The 16,026-nt window shown below is 41.2% G+C and overlaps 1 protein-coding gene across 1 annotated transcript in view; it reads left to right on the top strand.

Moving 5' to 3' along the window:
* KCNJ8 (potassium inwardly rectifying channel subfamily J member 8) overlaps window positions 1–9,476 on the top strand; it is a 10,612-nt gene extending 1,136 nt beyond the window's left edge. Inside the window, exons 2-3 of the mRNA XM_087722457.1 lie at window positions 5,811–6,233; window positions 8,302–9,476. Coding sequence (XP_087578583.1) covers window positions 5,872–6,233; window positions 8,302–9,202 — 1,263 coding nt within the window. The 5' untranslated portion in view covers window positions 5,811–5,871 and the 3' untranslated portion in view covers window positions 9,203–9,476. The remainder of the gene's footprint in view (window positions 1–5,810; window positions 6,234–8,301) is intronic.
* The last annotated feature ends 6,550 nt before the right edge of the window (window positions 9,477–16,026 follow it).

Genomic DNA, 16,026 nt, shown 5'->3' with positions numbered 1-16,026 from the left:
CATATTTTCTATTCTATTCCATTCCATATTTTCTATTCTATTCCATTCCATATTTTCTATTCTATTCCATTCCATTCTATTCCTTTCCATTCCATATTTTCTATTCTATTCCATTCCATATTTTCTATTCTATTCTATTCCATTCTATTCTATTCCTTTCCATTCCATATTTTCTATTCTATTCTATTCCATTCCATTCCATATTTTCTATTCCATTCCATTCTATTCCATATTTTCTATTCTATTCCATTCCATATTTTCTATTCTATTCTATTCCATTCCATTTTATTTTATTTTCTATTCTATTCCACTCCATTTTATATTTTCTATTCTATTCTATTCCACTCCATTTTATATTTTCTATTCTATTCTATTCCATTCCATTTTATATTTTCTATTCTATTCCATTCCATTCCATTTTATATTTTCTATTGTTCTATACTATTCCATTCCATTCCATTTTATATTTTCTTTTCTAGTCTATTCCATTCCATTCCATTTTATATTTTCTATTCTATTCCATTCTATAGTGAAGGCAGGATAAGAAGCAATGGGTGGAAACTAATCAAGAAGAGAAGCACCCTAGAACTAAGGATAGGTTTCCTGACAGAACAATTAATCAGTTGGAATGACTTGCCTTCAGAAGTTTTGGGTTCTCCATCCCTGGAGGTTTTTTAGATTGGTCAACCGTTTGTCTGAAATGGTACTATGAGGTTTCCTGCCTGAGCAGGCGGCTGGACTGGAAGACCTCCAGATGCTGTTGTCACAAAGATGCTTCCCCCCCCCCCCAAAAAAAAGCCAATTGGACTTTCTGGTTTTTCCTTTGAAGACATTTCACTTCTCATCCAAGGAGCTTCTTCAGCTCCTCAGAAGTGAAACACCTTCAAAAGAAAAAAGAAACAAAGAAAGTTCCAGTTATGCTGTTAGTTTGTGAATAGAAAAACAAAACCGGAAGGAGCCCCTTGGCCTCACCTTCAGCAAGTTCAATTCAATTCAAACCTTTATTGTCATATCTATAATGAGATTGGCTGAACTTTCCTTCGTGCAGCCCCCCCCCCCCGCCCCGCCGAGTTAATATAGTTTTGCACGCCATAGTTGTTCTTCCAGAGAGTTCTTCCCTTCACCAGAGGGGTTGGGCTAGAAGACCTCTAAGGTCTCTTCCAAAGCTATCATTCTATGCCCCCCCCCCCTCAATGTCATGTTTTTTGCAAGCCTGGTCCAATTGCTACAGCAGGGCTCCAAATTCTTTTCGCTGTATGTGTGTGTGTGTGTGTGTGTGTGCACGTGCTTGCTGGAAGAAAGGATCACTCCTTAATCTCAGATCTGGTTTTCAGCTGCTGTAATAAATTAAGGAATTAAAGCAAGGCACTTGGGACGTGCTGGGAAAAAACCCTCTTGCTCGGTTTCAGGACGATCACTGAAGCAAACTTTCTCTCACAAACTTTCCAGGTTCTAAGGCATCTCCAATTAAATCCTGTTTAATTCCAAGAAGTGTTTGTAATATTGTATTACTGTGTTTGTAGTGTAATATTGCCAACGCGGAGTGTCTTTTTTTTTAAAAAAAAGTTCCTTAATGTAACGGACGTCAAATGTTTTATTCATACTTGCATTTATTTCAAGTTTCAACAGTCAGGACACGGATGCTTTTTTACCCACTGGATGTGAGACATCGGCAGTGGGGGAATTGTTTTTATTTGGGAAGAGTGCCTTTCAAAGGTTGCAAGCAGGCTTTCAGGGGAAGCAGCACTTCTTGTCTTTCGTGGGCTTGTTTCCAAATGATTTTCAAATAGAATAGAATAGGATAGGATAGGATAGGATAGGATAGGATAGGATAGGATAGGATAGGATAGGATAGGATAGGATAGAAAATATGGAATGGAATGAAATGGAATGAAATGGAATGAAATGGAATGAAATGGAATGCAATAGAATAGAATAGAATAGAATAGAATAGAATAGAATAGAATAGAATAGAATAGAATAGAATAGAATAGAATAGAATAGGAATAGGAATAGGAATAGAAAATATGGAATGGAATGGAATGGAATGCAATAGAATAGAATAGAAAATATGGAATGGAATGGAATGGAATGCAATGCAATGCAATAGAATAGAATAGAATAGAATAGAATAGAAAATATAAAATGGAATGGAATGGAATGGAATAGAATAGAAAATATGGAATGGAATGGAATGGAATACAATTGACTAAAATAGAAAATATGGAATGGAATAGAATAGAAAATATGGAATGGAATGGAATAGAAAATATGGAATGGAATAGAATAGAAAATATGGAATGGAATGGAATAGAAAATATGGAATGGAATAGAATAGAATAGAAAATATGAAGTTGAATGTAATGGAGAATAGAACAGAACAGAACAGAATAGAATAGAATAGAACTGTGATGGTGAACCTATGGCACGCATGCCACAGGTGCCATGCGGAGCCATTTGTCAGGGCATGCGAGGCCAGCACGCATGCGCGCACTGGCCAGCTGACTTCGGCCTTCTTTTGAAGCCATTTTTCGCCAAAAAACTGGCCCTATGGGCAAACCGGAAATTTGGGAACAAACGGTCGTTTTTTGCCCTCCAGAGCCATCAGACTTCCCTGAAGCCTCCGGAGGGCAAAAAACGACCCTACGAGCAAACCGGAAGTCACTTTTAAGAAAAGTTCTTCAAAATTGAGGGAGACATTCAGAGATGCGCCTGTCATAAAAATAGCCCATGTTGGATGTGGTGGCTCAGTGGCTAAGACACTGAGTTTGTCAATCAGAAAGGTCGGCAGTTCGGCAGTTTGAATCCCTAGCGCCACATAATGGAGTGAGCTCCTGTTACTTGTCCCAGCTTCGGCCAACCTAGCAGTTCGAAAGCATATAAAAAACGGAAGTAGAAAAGGAACCATGTTTGGTGGGAAGGTAACAGCCTTCAGTGCACCTTTGGCGTTGAGTCATGCCGGCCACATGACTACGGAGACATCTTCAGACAGGCGCTGGCTCTTTGGCTTTGGAACAGAGATGAGCACTGCCCCCTAGAGTCAGGAATGCGAGGGGAACATTGGAGCTATAAAGCACAATCAAACATCAGCTCAGGAAATGTTTTATGGCAATTGGTATTATGTCATAAAGTGTTTTATGATCATACAGAATAACAGAGTTGGAAGGGACCTTGTAAGTCATCTAGTCCAACCCTCTGCTCAAGCAGGAGACCCTATACCCTTTCTGACAACTGGCAGTCCAGTCTCTTCTTGAAAGCCTCCAGTGATGAAGCTCCCATAACTTTCGGAAGGCAACTTCTGTTCCATGGGTTGATTGTTCTCACTGTCAGAAATTTCTAGGTTGAATCTCTTTTTGATCAGTTTCCATCCATTGCTCCTTGTCTCACCTTCAGGTTTTAGGTTTCAGATTGTCCCCCTCCTCTGAGGTAGCCCCTCAAATATTGGAATACTGCTATCGTGTCATCCCTGGTCATTTTCTTCATTATACTTGCCATGCCCAGTTCCTGCAACCGTTCTTCATACGTTTTAGCCTCCAGGCCCCTAATCATTTTTGTTGCTCTTCTCTAGAGACTCTACAACTTTTTTTACATCATGGTGACCAAAACTGGATGCAGTATTCTAGGTATGGTCTTACTAAAGCTTTATAGAGTAGTATTAGTACCACACGTGATCTTGATTCAATCTCTCTGTTAATGCAATTTAGGATTATATTCACTTGTTTGGCGGTGGGTGCACACGAGGGGTGGGTTCCTGCCAGTTCTAACCTCTTCTATAGAAGAGGTTCCACAAATCTACAGTGTCGTTTAGAACCGGTTCCAGCTCCCTCCCCCCGCCCGTCTGCACATCATCAAGATGAAGAGTGAGAGGAGGAATTCTGGGAGTTGAAGTCCACAAGTCTTAAAGCTGTCAAGTTTGAACACCCCTGGGTTTATTTTCCCTAAAGGGTTAGGGGTGCAAGGGTCTTGTAACTTGACAGCTTTAAGACTTGCGTGCTTCAAATGCCAGAGTTTCTGAGCCAACATTTCGGGTTGCTAAGCAAGAGCGTTGTTAAGTGAGTTTCACCACATTTTACAAGTTGGCCATGCCCTCTCAGTCACATGACTGCCAAGCCACTCCCACTCAGTCACATGGCCGGCAAGCCTCTCCCACCCAGTCATATGGCCGGCAAGCCACTCCCACAAAGCAGGCCACACCTACAGAAGAGGTTCTAAAAAAATTTGAAACCCATCACTGCTGCACACTGCTGTCTCATATTTAATATCATGTTTGTGTCGTAAAGTGTTTTATAACCGTTGGAAGAAATGTCCTTCTGGATTCAGTTCCAAGTGGGGGAAAAGACGCTAGAAACAGGGAGGCTGCTTGGAAAGATGGTTTAATGGTGGAAAAGGTGATCACATGCTTCAAGATGTTGGTGAAGAAGAAGAAAGGCAGAGATGCTGAGAGAACCCTGAATTTTATGCCCCCTCTGGGCTTTGAATTTGATCTTGTGTTCTGATTGGTTATCAGACTCCCATGGGCCCCTGCAGGGGCAATTCTATAGGCTATCTTGCTTGGCTTGCTGGGTGATGATGTAATCTTCCCAGGTGCCCTGTGGTGAGATGGGTAAAGCACTAATACTTATCATGCCTTAATCCCATCACACTGGAGCTGAAGGGGAGGTAGATCGTTGTTATGTAGAATAGACTGATTCAGATCTTAATGGCTCATTGACAAAGGTGGGAGGAGCTGAGTTTTTGTCTCCCATTTAAAGGAAATATTCTGCCCTTTCATACTTCCTAAAATATTTCATTTCTCTAGGAGAGGGGTGGGTTTTAACTTCCAACATAACATTTGGCCAAATTTCAATTCCACGTGAGTCATGAATTGAAATTTGGATGCATTCTATAGGTTAGCCTAGTTGAGTTATCTTGGTTCAAAAATGTTGACTTTATAATGCACCTTTTCACCAGTGGTGGGATTGAAATAATTTAACAACCGGTTCTCTGTCCTAATGACCATGTGGGTAGGTGGGGCTTTATGGTCATGTGACCGTGTGGGTGTGGCCAACTCAACATCACTCAGGTCGATGGACGCTTCGCCTTAGCTGTGACAATGTAATAAGAATTAACCGAAGAGGCAGTTTCTGTAAGCAGGGCAATAAAGATTAAGCTAGAAACAACACCAGAATGTTTCCTTCTTGCCTTCCTTACAGGATTAGCCCTGTAAAGCAGGAAAAAAACAAAAAAAGATTTCTTCCAACAACCGTTTCTCTAAACTGCTTAGAAAGTTAAGAACCGGTTCTCCCGGATAGGTGCGAACCGGCTGAATCCCACCACTGTTTTTCACCCAGTTAAAGGTTTCAAGAACAAGGGCTTCAGTAGGATATCTATTTTACGACGTCATTAAAAATCCATTTTAAATGATAACTCACTCATGAATGAGATTGACAGCACAGAATTAAACCGTCTTCAAAGAAAGATGAGTCAATTAAAAAAACAAAGGGGAAGTCCTTTATATTTAAGACAATAGTACGGTGAAATCACAGCCCAGAATTGGAAATATTTGTACAGATCAGTTTCTCAAGCTTGGTAACTTTAAGATGTTTTCCCCAGCCAGCATAGCATAGATGGCTAGAGAATTCTGGGAGTTGAAGTCCACACATCTTAATGTTGCTAAGGTTGAGAAATACTGGCATAGAGGTTATAATTCTTCCCAAACAGGAATTAACTATGATCTCTTTGGAACCTACTTCTTAGCTTTGTCATCTTAGCTTGCAGCTAAGAAAAAGGGAACAAAAAGATGAAGGTGTGTTTTTTCCCCCTCGTTGCAGGATTTGAGAAAAGTGAAAGGAGTCTTTTGCATGCCAGTTGTCGGGCAATGGTGGCAGGAAGATGTTGGCCAGGAAAAGCATCATCCCAGAAGAATATGTTCTTGCCCGCATTGCAGCTGAGAATTTGGGCAAGCCCCGCATCCGAGACCGCCAACGCAAAGCCCGCTTCATTGCCAAAAACGGCGCGTGCAACTTGGCCCACAAGAACATCCGCGAGCAGGGACGATTCCTGCAAGACATCTTCACCACCTTGGTGGACCTGAAATGGCGCCACACTTTGGTGATCTTCACCATGTCCTTCCTCTGCAGCTGGTTGTTCTTCGCCATGATGTGGTGGCTGGTGGCTTTCGCCCATGGAGACATGGATAAGCCTTGCAGCAATGAAGACATCGACAAATGGAAACCGTGCATCACCTGCATCAGGTAAGGAGTCACGCCTTGAAGATGAGAGGTTGGATGCCACGACTGCAGACGGTCAGCTCTGAAGCGAAACTTGGCTGAAGCCACCTTGGGCTGCCTCATAGTTGTCATGAACCCTGAAAAGGGGAAGGGAGGGGGGAAGTAGATAGATTGTCTAACAGTCAAAACAAAAAAGTTTTCTCATGGGAACCAAGGTCATCTCAACAGATGCCAGTTTGAAGGAGGGGAAGAGTGACCAAACAGTCGACCAGCCTTGAACAATGTGACTAATGACTTCCTGGAGGGGGGAAAATTTGCTCTTTTAATTAGGGGAAAACCACAGGAATTTTTAGATTTCACCAGCTGTACCGATATGATGTATCCAATAAACATGTTCTTTGAGGAATCTGCGTGCCTCAAAGTTCTGCTTTTGGTGAACGCATTATGCTGACACAGATATACAAACAAATACAGGGCTTCATAAATACAGGTAGTCCTCGATGTACGGCCACAATTGAGGCCAACATTTCTGTTCCTAAGCAAGGGAGATTCCTAAGTGAACCTTTGCCCCATTTTACGACTTTTCTTTGCACAGTTGTTAAGTTGCAGGTGTTAAGTTAGGAACCTAGTGTTATGCAAATCTGGCTACCGCATTGACTTTGCTTGTCAGAGGGTCGCAAAAGAGGATCACACGCTCTTGGGACATTGCAACCGTCATAAATATGAAGCCAAGTATCCAAATGTTGATCATGTGACCATGGGGATCAGTGGTGGGTTGCTTATCCCGTTCCAACCGGTTCGGTTGGAACGGGGCCGGCGGCGTCCTCGTGCATGCACCCAGTTCACGCATGCGTCTTAGCGCCTGCGGAAGGCTCCAGCTGCTCGCGGAGAATCGCGCAGGGGCTGTATGTGCCATGCACCTGCGTGGAAGCGCAGAAGCCCTCAAAGACCGGTAAGGAGCGCGGGCGGGTGGGTGGGCCCTTCGACGTTCCCGGAAGTTATTTACTTCTGGGTTCACCGACCAACCAGTTCGCGGGGACCGCCGCGAACCGGTTGAAACCCTGATGGGGATGCTGCATTGGTCGTAAGTGTGAAAAACAGTCATAAGTCAATTCTTTCAGTTACTTCAAACTAAGGACTACCTGCAGTTTATTCACATAATATGTTAAGGCCGTAACCCAATCTTGATTTGATCTGATGTGTTGTGTGAACCCATGTTCAGTGTTTCCCCGAAAATAAGACAGGGTCTTATTTTCTTTTGAGCACTGAAACAAGCACTTGGCCTTATTTTTGGGGAAGTCTTACTGTGTTTCCCCCAAAATATGACATGTCCTGAAAATTGGAGTGGGCAAAAATATAAGCCTTCTCCTGAAAATAAGCCCATTGGACCATCTACATCTCTGGCCAGGCAGAGGGCCACTCACTGACCTAGCAGTATCCCGAAGGAGCCAAGCTGCATGAGCACCTGTTCCCCCCCCCCCCGGCTTGGCGCCTTTGGGATGCTACTAGGACAATGAATGGCGCTCTGCCTGGCTGGAGGGGGGGGGCGGTTGCCAGGCAGTTGCTCTCTTGTGAGCGGGCTCTTGAAGAGCCTGGCACGAGGGTGGGAGGACACGGGCACAGCCTCAGGGGCAAATGGCTGTGTTGCGCTGTCACAGCAGCACAACACAGCAGCCATGAGGTGAACCCGCTCACTGCCTCCAGCACCCGTAAAACAATAAGGCCCCCCCAATAATAAGGCCCATATTTTGGAGGGCAAAAGGAAATAAGACCCTGTCTTATTTTTGGGAAAACATGGTACTATTTTTGAGGTGGAGGAGACGATAAGCATGGTCACCTCATGGCTGCTGCTGTGTTGCAATATTTTAGGGAAGGTCTTAATTTTGAGGTTTATTTTAGCGCATGCGCTCAAAAGCCCGATTGGTCTTATTATCCGGGGAGGTCTTATTCTCGGGGAAACAGGTTATACGATGAAGGATTTTTCAGTGGATTTGACCAACCTTATATGCATGCTTGCAAAATGGAAAAACAGCTGATTAGTTAAGTTTCTGTACTTTATGACTGCATTCCACTTTTTCCACCTTTCCGACAGGTCCTTCGTCTCTGCTTTCCTCTTCTCCATTGAGGTCCAGGTCACCATTGGTTTCGGGGGAAGGATGATGACCGAGGAATGTCCCATAGCCATCAGTGTTCTGATCCTCCAAAACATTGTGGGCTTGATCATCAATGCGGTCATGTTGGGTTGTATCTTTATGAAAACCGCCCAGGCCCACCGGAGAGCAGAAACGTTAATCTTCAGCCGGAACGCGGTCATCGCTGTCCGTAATGGCCACCTGTGTTTCATGTTCCGCGTAGGGGACCTGAGGAAAAGCATGATCATTAGTGCCTCGGTACGAATCCAGGTTGTCAGGAAGACCACCACTCCAGAAGGAGAAGTCATCCCAATCCACCAGCTCGACGTTCCAGTAGACAATCCTCTTGAAAACAACAATATTTTCTTGGTGGCTCCGTTGATCATTTGTCATGTCATTGATAAGCGGAGTCCTCTGTATGACATCTCCGCCAACGACCTGGCCAACAAAGACCTAGAAATCATTGTCATACTTGAAGGTGTGGTGGAAACCACTGGAATCACCACCCAAGCCAGAACGTCCTACATATCAGAAGAGATCCTCTGGGGACATCGCTTTGTGCCCATCGTCACGGAAGAAGAAGGGACGTATGCGGTGGACTACTCCAAATTTGGCAACACCAGCAAAGTCGCGGCGCCCCGCTGCAGTGCCAAGGAGCTGGATGAGAAGCCCTCCATTCTCATCCAGACCCTCCAGAAAAGTGAGCTGTTCCATCAAAACTCTTTGAGGAAACGTAACTCCATGCGAAGGAATAACTCCATGCGGAGGAATAATTCAATCCGGAGGAATAACTCTTCCTTCATTGTGCCTAAAGTCCAGTTCATCACGCCGGAAGGCAACCAGAACCCCATGGAAACATGACAGACCCAAGCAGTCATATTCAGTGGGCCTGCAAAAACCGGGCTTTATCTTTGTTATAATATTAGTATTAATTTGATATAAACATTTAATAGCTATTAAGGGTTATTTATTATATGCAAATGTGGGTTGTAGCTGAGTCCATTATTAATAGGTGGACCAACGTTTGCATGTCCTCAACCAACCAACACAACTGAGGCCAAACTTTCTGCTTTTAAGCGAGAACGTTATTAAATATCGCTCCGTTTTATGAACTTCTTTGCCACGGTTGGTAAGTGGATCACTGTAGTTGTTAGGTCAGTGTTTCTCAACCTTGGCGACTTTCAGTCCTGTGGACTTCAACTCGCAGAATTCCCCCAGCCAGCTATGCTGGGGGATTCTGGGAGTTGAAGTCCAAAGGACTGAAAGTCGCCAAGGTTGAGAAACACTGTGTTAGGTGAATTGTCCGGTCATTAAGCAAATCTAGCTTTCCCCATTGATTTTACTTGGCTTTGCTTGCTTGGCAACTACCGTGTTTCCCCAAAAATAAGACAGGGTCTTATTTTCTTTTGACCCCCGAAATAAGCGCTTGGCCTTATTTTCGGGGAGGTCTTATTATTTTTGAGGTGCAGGAAGAGGCAGCGAGCGTGGTCACCTCATGGCTGCTGCCGTGTTGCAATATTTTCAGGGAGAGCTTATTTTCAGGGGAGGGCTTATTTGAGTGCATGTGCTCAAAAGCCCGATTGGGCTTATTATCCGGGGAGGTCTTATTTTCAAGGAAACAGGGTAGGAACGTTAGACGTGGTGACCCTGGGACAGTGCAACTCTCATAAGTATCTCTCAGTTGCCAAGCACCTGAATTTTGATCATGTGATTGTGGGGATGCTGTGATGGGCGTGTGAAAAATGGCCGTACGTCACTTTTTTTCAGTGTCGTCGTAACTTTGAACGGTCACTGAATGAATGTGTGAAGCTCGAAGTGCGCTTTTGCTGTTATCACTTCTCAACTTGTCAAGGACTGGGGGCGGGGTGAGATGGAATACAGGTTCTAGACTTCAAGAAAGAGAGCTGTGAGAACCAAGGACACATCTGCAGGTGTTAGCCAAGATCGGACCTTCTTTCTCATAACAATACGATGACACTCAATTGGATAACGAGACTTACACAAATAGGGGGCAAGGAGAATTCTATATTGTAACTATGTGGGTTTGCGCGGGAATTCGGTAAAGCTGGTTTTGCTTTCAATAGTACCAAAATGATGCACTCAATAAAGTTTTGCATTAAGACACTGGCAGGTCTCGAGTGTGCTTGCTTTAATTGAGTTCGTCAGTCAGGACGTTGACAGAATAATGCTTGTAAGTTGAGGACTATCTGCAATTTTCTGGCTACCCATAAACACATAAAACTTTACAAGAACATATAAAGAGAAGGGCGGGGAAACTTTCATTTTCAAAAGACACAGAGGAAAATCGAACCTTTAAAATTTTATAGGGCATGATGAGGACTTTGTGAAATGCAGAATATAAGCCTTTTTTTTTTTAAAGCTCCAAGTAATCAAATACAGCCTTAAATCATAACCATGTCAGGGCATCTTCTGTAAAATTCTTTTTTATTTCTTTTGTTTAAGTTACTGGTAATTCTTGCTGGTTAGCTCTGTATATTCAGGCGTGAGAGTTCTTCCATTAGCACACTAGAGCGACTGAGTGTTGACAGAAACACAATCCAGATAAGACTATTAAGAAAGAAAAAGGAGGCACAGATACGCCTGAAGGAAGTAATTGTGTGTGAACCCACAAGAATGGCCGGGGAGGAGGAGAAGGAGGAGGAAGAGAAGAAGGAAGAATGATAATGAAGGGGAAGAAAAAGAGAGATTTTTTTTAAAAAAAAAACTAGGTTTATATTACGTAGTGGATCAGATTTAAAAGAAGTTGTCCAGTGTACTATGAACAAGCCACCACTGTCTTAGCCAGAGATGGTATTCACTCGGTTCTGAGCAGTTCTAGAGACGTGGTAGTGGATTTTTTTTTTCATTTTTTAAATTTTTATTAAACAAACAACACACACACAAAAATAATCATCTTACATTACATCTTGTAGAAAGTGTGTCAATTGGTTATAATTAGCTTTCGTGCATCTCTTCCACAGTTATTACTTACATTCATATCAAATGTCAAAGTTCTTAATGAGTCTTACTTTCAACATATCATAGTTTTCATTTGACTGAAATTGTTTTAGTGTCCTAGAATAATCCATAGTTAAAAAACACAACCACCTAATGGCATTTCATTAATTATTACAGAGTCATCCAATAGCCTTAAACCTTTATAACATATTCTAAACAAAAATTAGTTGACAAAATTTCTAAGCTCTTTCCCACCCCCAAAATCACTGTTTACAATTTGTGTCCAAGTTTCTTTTATTATGGTAGTACAATATACATATATTGTACTACAATATATATAAAAATCATATATATATATATGATTTTTTACAACCCCCGGTATGCCCAAATATGGGAGGAAGATCACTACTTCCATTCTCTGTCCTTCGGCTCGTCACAAGAGACCATCCAGGCAGAAACCCAATATTTTTACTGTTGCCTTTTTGTTACATTTTGTTGTATTTGTGCTGATAAATAAATAAAGGGAGACTAGTATAGATCTATTTCAAGCTATTTAGCTCTCATTAGCTAGCCATACCCTTACTGGGATTTTATATATAGATAGATAGATAGATAGATAGATAGATAGATAGATAGATAGATAGATAGATAGATAGATAGATAGATAGATATAGATAGATATAGATATAGATATAGATATAGATATAGATATAGATATAGATATAGATATAGATATAGATATAGATATAGATATAGATATAGATATAGATATAGATATAGATATAGATATAGATATAGATATAGATATAGATATAGATATAGATATAGATATAGATAGATATATAGATATAGATATAGATATAGATATAGATAGATATATAGATATAGATATAGATATAGATATAGATAGATAGATAGATAGATAAATAGATAGATAGATAGATAGATAGATAGATATAGATATAGATATAGATATAGATATAGATATAGATATAGATATAGATATAGATATAGATATAGATATAGATATAGATATAGATATAGATATAGATATAGATATAGATATAGATATAGATAGATAGATAGATAGATAGATAGATAGATAGATAGAGATAGATAGATAGATAGATAGAGATAGAGAGATAGAGATAGAGATAGAGATAGAGATAGAGATAGAGATAGAGATAGAGATAGAGATAGAGATAGAGATAGAGATAGAGATAGAGATAGAGATAGAGATAGAGATAGAGATAGAGATATAGATATAGATATAGATATAGATATAGATATAGATATGTAATTAGTGTCACAACCCCTGGTATGCCCAAATATGGGAGGAAGCTCAAATCCCAGTAAGGGTATGGCTAGCTGATGAGAGCTAAATAGCTTGAAATAGATCTATACTAGTCTCCCTTTATTTATTTATCAGCACAAATACAACACACACACACACACACACACACACACACACATATATATATATAACTGTATCCCTTATCCTTATCATTCCATTGTTAGTTGTTATAATTAATATTAGTTAACAGTCTGCTTCTTCTCAGCAGACCAACATATATGTATACCTTATTGCCCTTATCAATTATTTATTTAATACAACCATCTATGTTACTAAATTATTACTTATTATAAAACTTAGTTAATTTTTTTGTTATCTACTTTCATATATCCAATAACATTACACCTTTATAACATATTCAAAGTAAGAATTAATTAATTAAATTTCTAAACCTTTTTTTCCCCAAATCATGATTTAGTAGTGGAAATTTTGAGTAGTTTGGAGAACCGGCAAATACCACCTCTGGCTGGCCCCGCCCCTGAACTATTCGCTGCCTCCTGAGTCCCAGCTGATGGGCTGGGTCTTCTTCTGTTGCCCTTCACAGGAGAACGGAGCTGGAAAGCCGATTAGTGGGGAGGGAATGGAGATTTTGCAGTAGCCTTCCCCTGCCGTGCCCACTAAGCCACGCCCACCAAGCCATGCCCACAGAACCGGTAGTAAAACATTTTAAATCCCACCACTGGCCTTAGCCTGTGTGTGAACCAAGCCAATATTAACCTGTAACATCACGTATTTTTGTTTGATCATGGAGCGTTACATGATCATAGGACTTGGGTTTTCTTAGCCAAGTTTCAAAGTTCAGAGTCAGGTTCGAATACAGAGGGTGAGAACGGCTGCAATGGTGAGAAGAATTATTTTATTTTACTTTCTACGGCGCTTTTGTAGCACAAACTCATTCTGCCCCATCTTATTCATCTGCAAATCCTTTTTTTAAAAATACAATTGCACAAACTGCATATTTGTGGGCAAGTTTTGTCGGCGTGAGAATTCATAAATATTTTTCCAAGCACAATCTCATCGTCCCAAGCTTTTTCAGAATGCAAATGTCCCTAATTTATACATTTTCACATGCAATTAACTGTAACACTGCGTCATAGACATTTCCTCTCTTCTGAGTCAAGTTGGGGGGGAAAATCATTGACCTGGTGGAAAATTATAGTGGGATTACATTTACTGCATAGAGATCATCTTGAATCCAAGAATGTTGTACGATTATCATCCTGTTCCATCCTCCTCTTCTTAGAAAAGAAGAAAGTCATTGAGAAGATGGGCAGATTTCAGTTATGGAAAATCATGGATGAAGCCTGTTTTCTAGAATCATTTCCGGTGATTTAGTATGGAGAGAGCATTAGCCACATTTGTCCATGAACGTCAATAGATCTGGGTTGAGAGTGATGGATTCATTCTCATGCTTCTTGATTTCTCAATGGCCTTCAATGCAGTGGTGGGTTTCAAAAATTTTTAAAACTTCTTCTGTAGGTGTGGCCTGCTTTGTGGGAGTGGCTTGGCGGTCATGTGACTGGGTGGGTTGCTTAGCAACCAAAATGTTGGCTCAGAAACTCTGGCTTTTGAAGCACGCAAGTCTTAAAGCTGTCAAGTTACAAGACCCTTGAACCCCTAACCCTTTAGGAAAAAAACAACCCCAGGGGTGTTCAAACTTGACAGCTTTAAGACTTGTGGACTTCAACTCCCAGAATTCCTCCTCCAATCAAGTTGGCTCAGGAACTCTGGTATTGAAGCACGCAAGTCTTGAAGCTGTCAAGTTACAAGACCCTTGCACCCGTAACCCTTTAGAAAAAAAAACCCAGGGGTGTTCAAACTTGACAGCTTTAAGACTTGTGGACTTCAACTCCCAGAATTCCTCCTCTCGCTCTTCATCTTGATGATGTGCGGACGGGCGGGGGGAGGGAGCTGGAACCGGTTCTAAACGGCACTGTAGATTTGTGGAACTTCTTCTATAGAAGAGGTTAGAACTGGCAGAAACCCACCCCTGCTTCAATGCCAATGGAATAGAATAGAATAACAGAGTTGGAAGGGACCTTGGAGGTCTTGTAATCCAACCCCCTGCTTAGGCAGGAAACCCTACAACACTTCAGACAAATGGTTATCCAACATCTTCTTAGAAACTTCCAGTGTTGGAGCATTCACCACTTCTGGAGGCAAATTGGTCCACTGATTAATTGTTCTAATTGTCAGGAAATTTTTCCTCAGTTCTATGTTGCTTCTCTCCTTGATTAATTTCCACCCATTGCTTCTTGTTCTACCCTCAGGTGCTTTGGAGAATAGTTTGACTCCCTCTTCTTGGTGGCAACCCCGGAGATATTGGAAGACTGCTATCACGTCTCCCCTAGTCCTTCTTTTTATTAAACTAGACATACCCAGTTCCTGCAACCGTTCTTCACATGTTTCTGTCTCCAGTCCCCTAATCATCTTTGTTGCTCTTCTCTGCACTCTTTCTAGAGTCTCCACATCTTTTCTACATCATGGCAACCAAAACTGGATGCCGTATTCCAAGTGTGGCCTTACCAAGGCATTATAAAGTGGTATTAACACTTCACCTCATCTTGATTCTATCCCTCTGTTTATTCAGCCTAGAACTGTGTTGGCTTTTTGGCAGCTGGTGCAAACAGCTTGCCTCCAAAAGTTGTGAATGCTCCAACACTGGAAGTTTTTAAGATGATCTTGGATAACCATTTTTTCTGAAGTGGTGTAGGGTTTCCTGCCTAAGCAGGGGGTTGGACTAGAAAACCTCCAAGGTCCCTTCCAACTCTGTTATTCTATTCTAGTATAATATCAGTTTCTATGAATTTTTGCAAAAATGATTACAATTGAGCCTGCTTTCTTTCTCCTCTTCGAAATAATAGAATTTCATAAGATATTTTGAAGGAAGCATTCAAACCTGCTCGTTCGTTGCAGGATCTAATCCTCTTAAAATGATAGGCACTGGAAAGCATTTCGAAGTTGCTTAAAAAAATCTTGTCTAATAAACAAACAAAGAATAGGCTTCAGCCAATGTATCTCTAAATTAATGCCTATTAGATGATTTCAGAACAAAGCATCTCAGGATCTTCATAGACAGTATAAAATTATTGGTGTCTGACAAAATAACATAAAGCATAGAAATATCTATTATCCCCAGAAGATCAGTCTGTGCATTTTAAGAAATGGACTTTTTTTAAGGAAACCCGATACTAATAATTAGATATAGTTTTCCCTGCTTGCTCATAATCAACTGAATCTTTGTAAATTTCAGGTGTTCTGTACAATAAATAGCCAGCATTTTCATACTTCCAAATGAGTCTGCTATTAAAATGTGTCTCTTCAGATACTTTATGATGATGGAATAGTTAGGAGCCAAAGTAAACTGAGAATA

This window comes from Thamnophis sirtalis, unplaced genomic scaffold, assembly GCF_051295495.1.
Source record: "Thamnophis sirtalis isolate CommonGarterSnake01/CBP01778 unplaced genomic scaffold, rThaSir2_p1.2 scaffold_9, whole genome shotgun sequence".
Taxonomy (NCBI): Eukaryota; Metazoa; Chordata; class Lepidosauria; order Squamata; family Natricidae; genus Thamnophis; species Thamnophis sirtalis.
The sequence above is the reverse complement of the archived record's forward strand: the minus strand, read 5'-3'. Positions and strand labels throughout refer to the sequence as shown.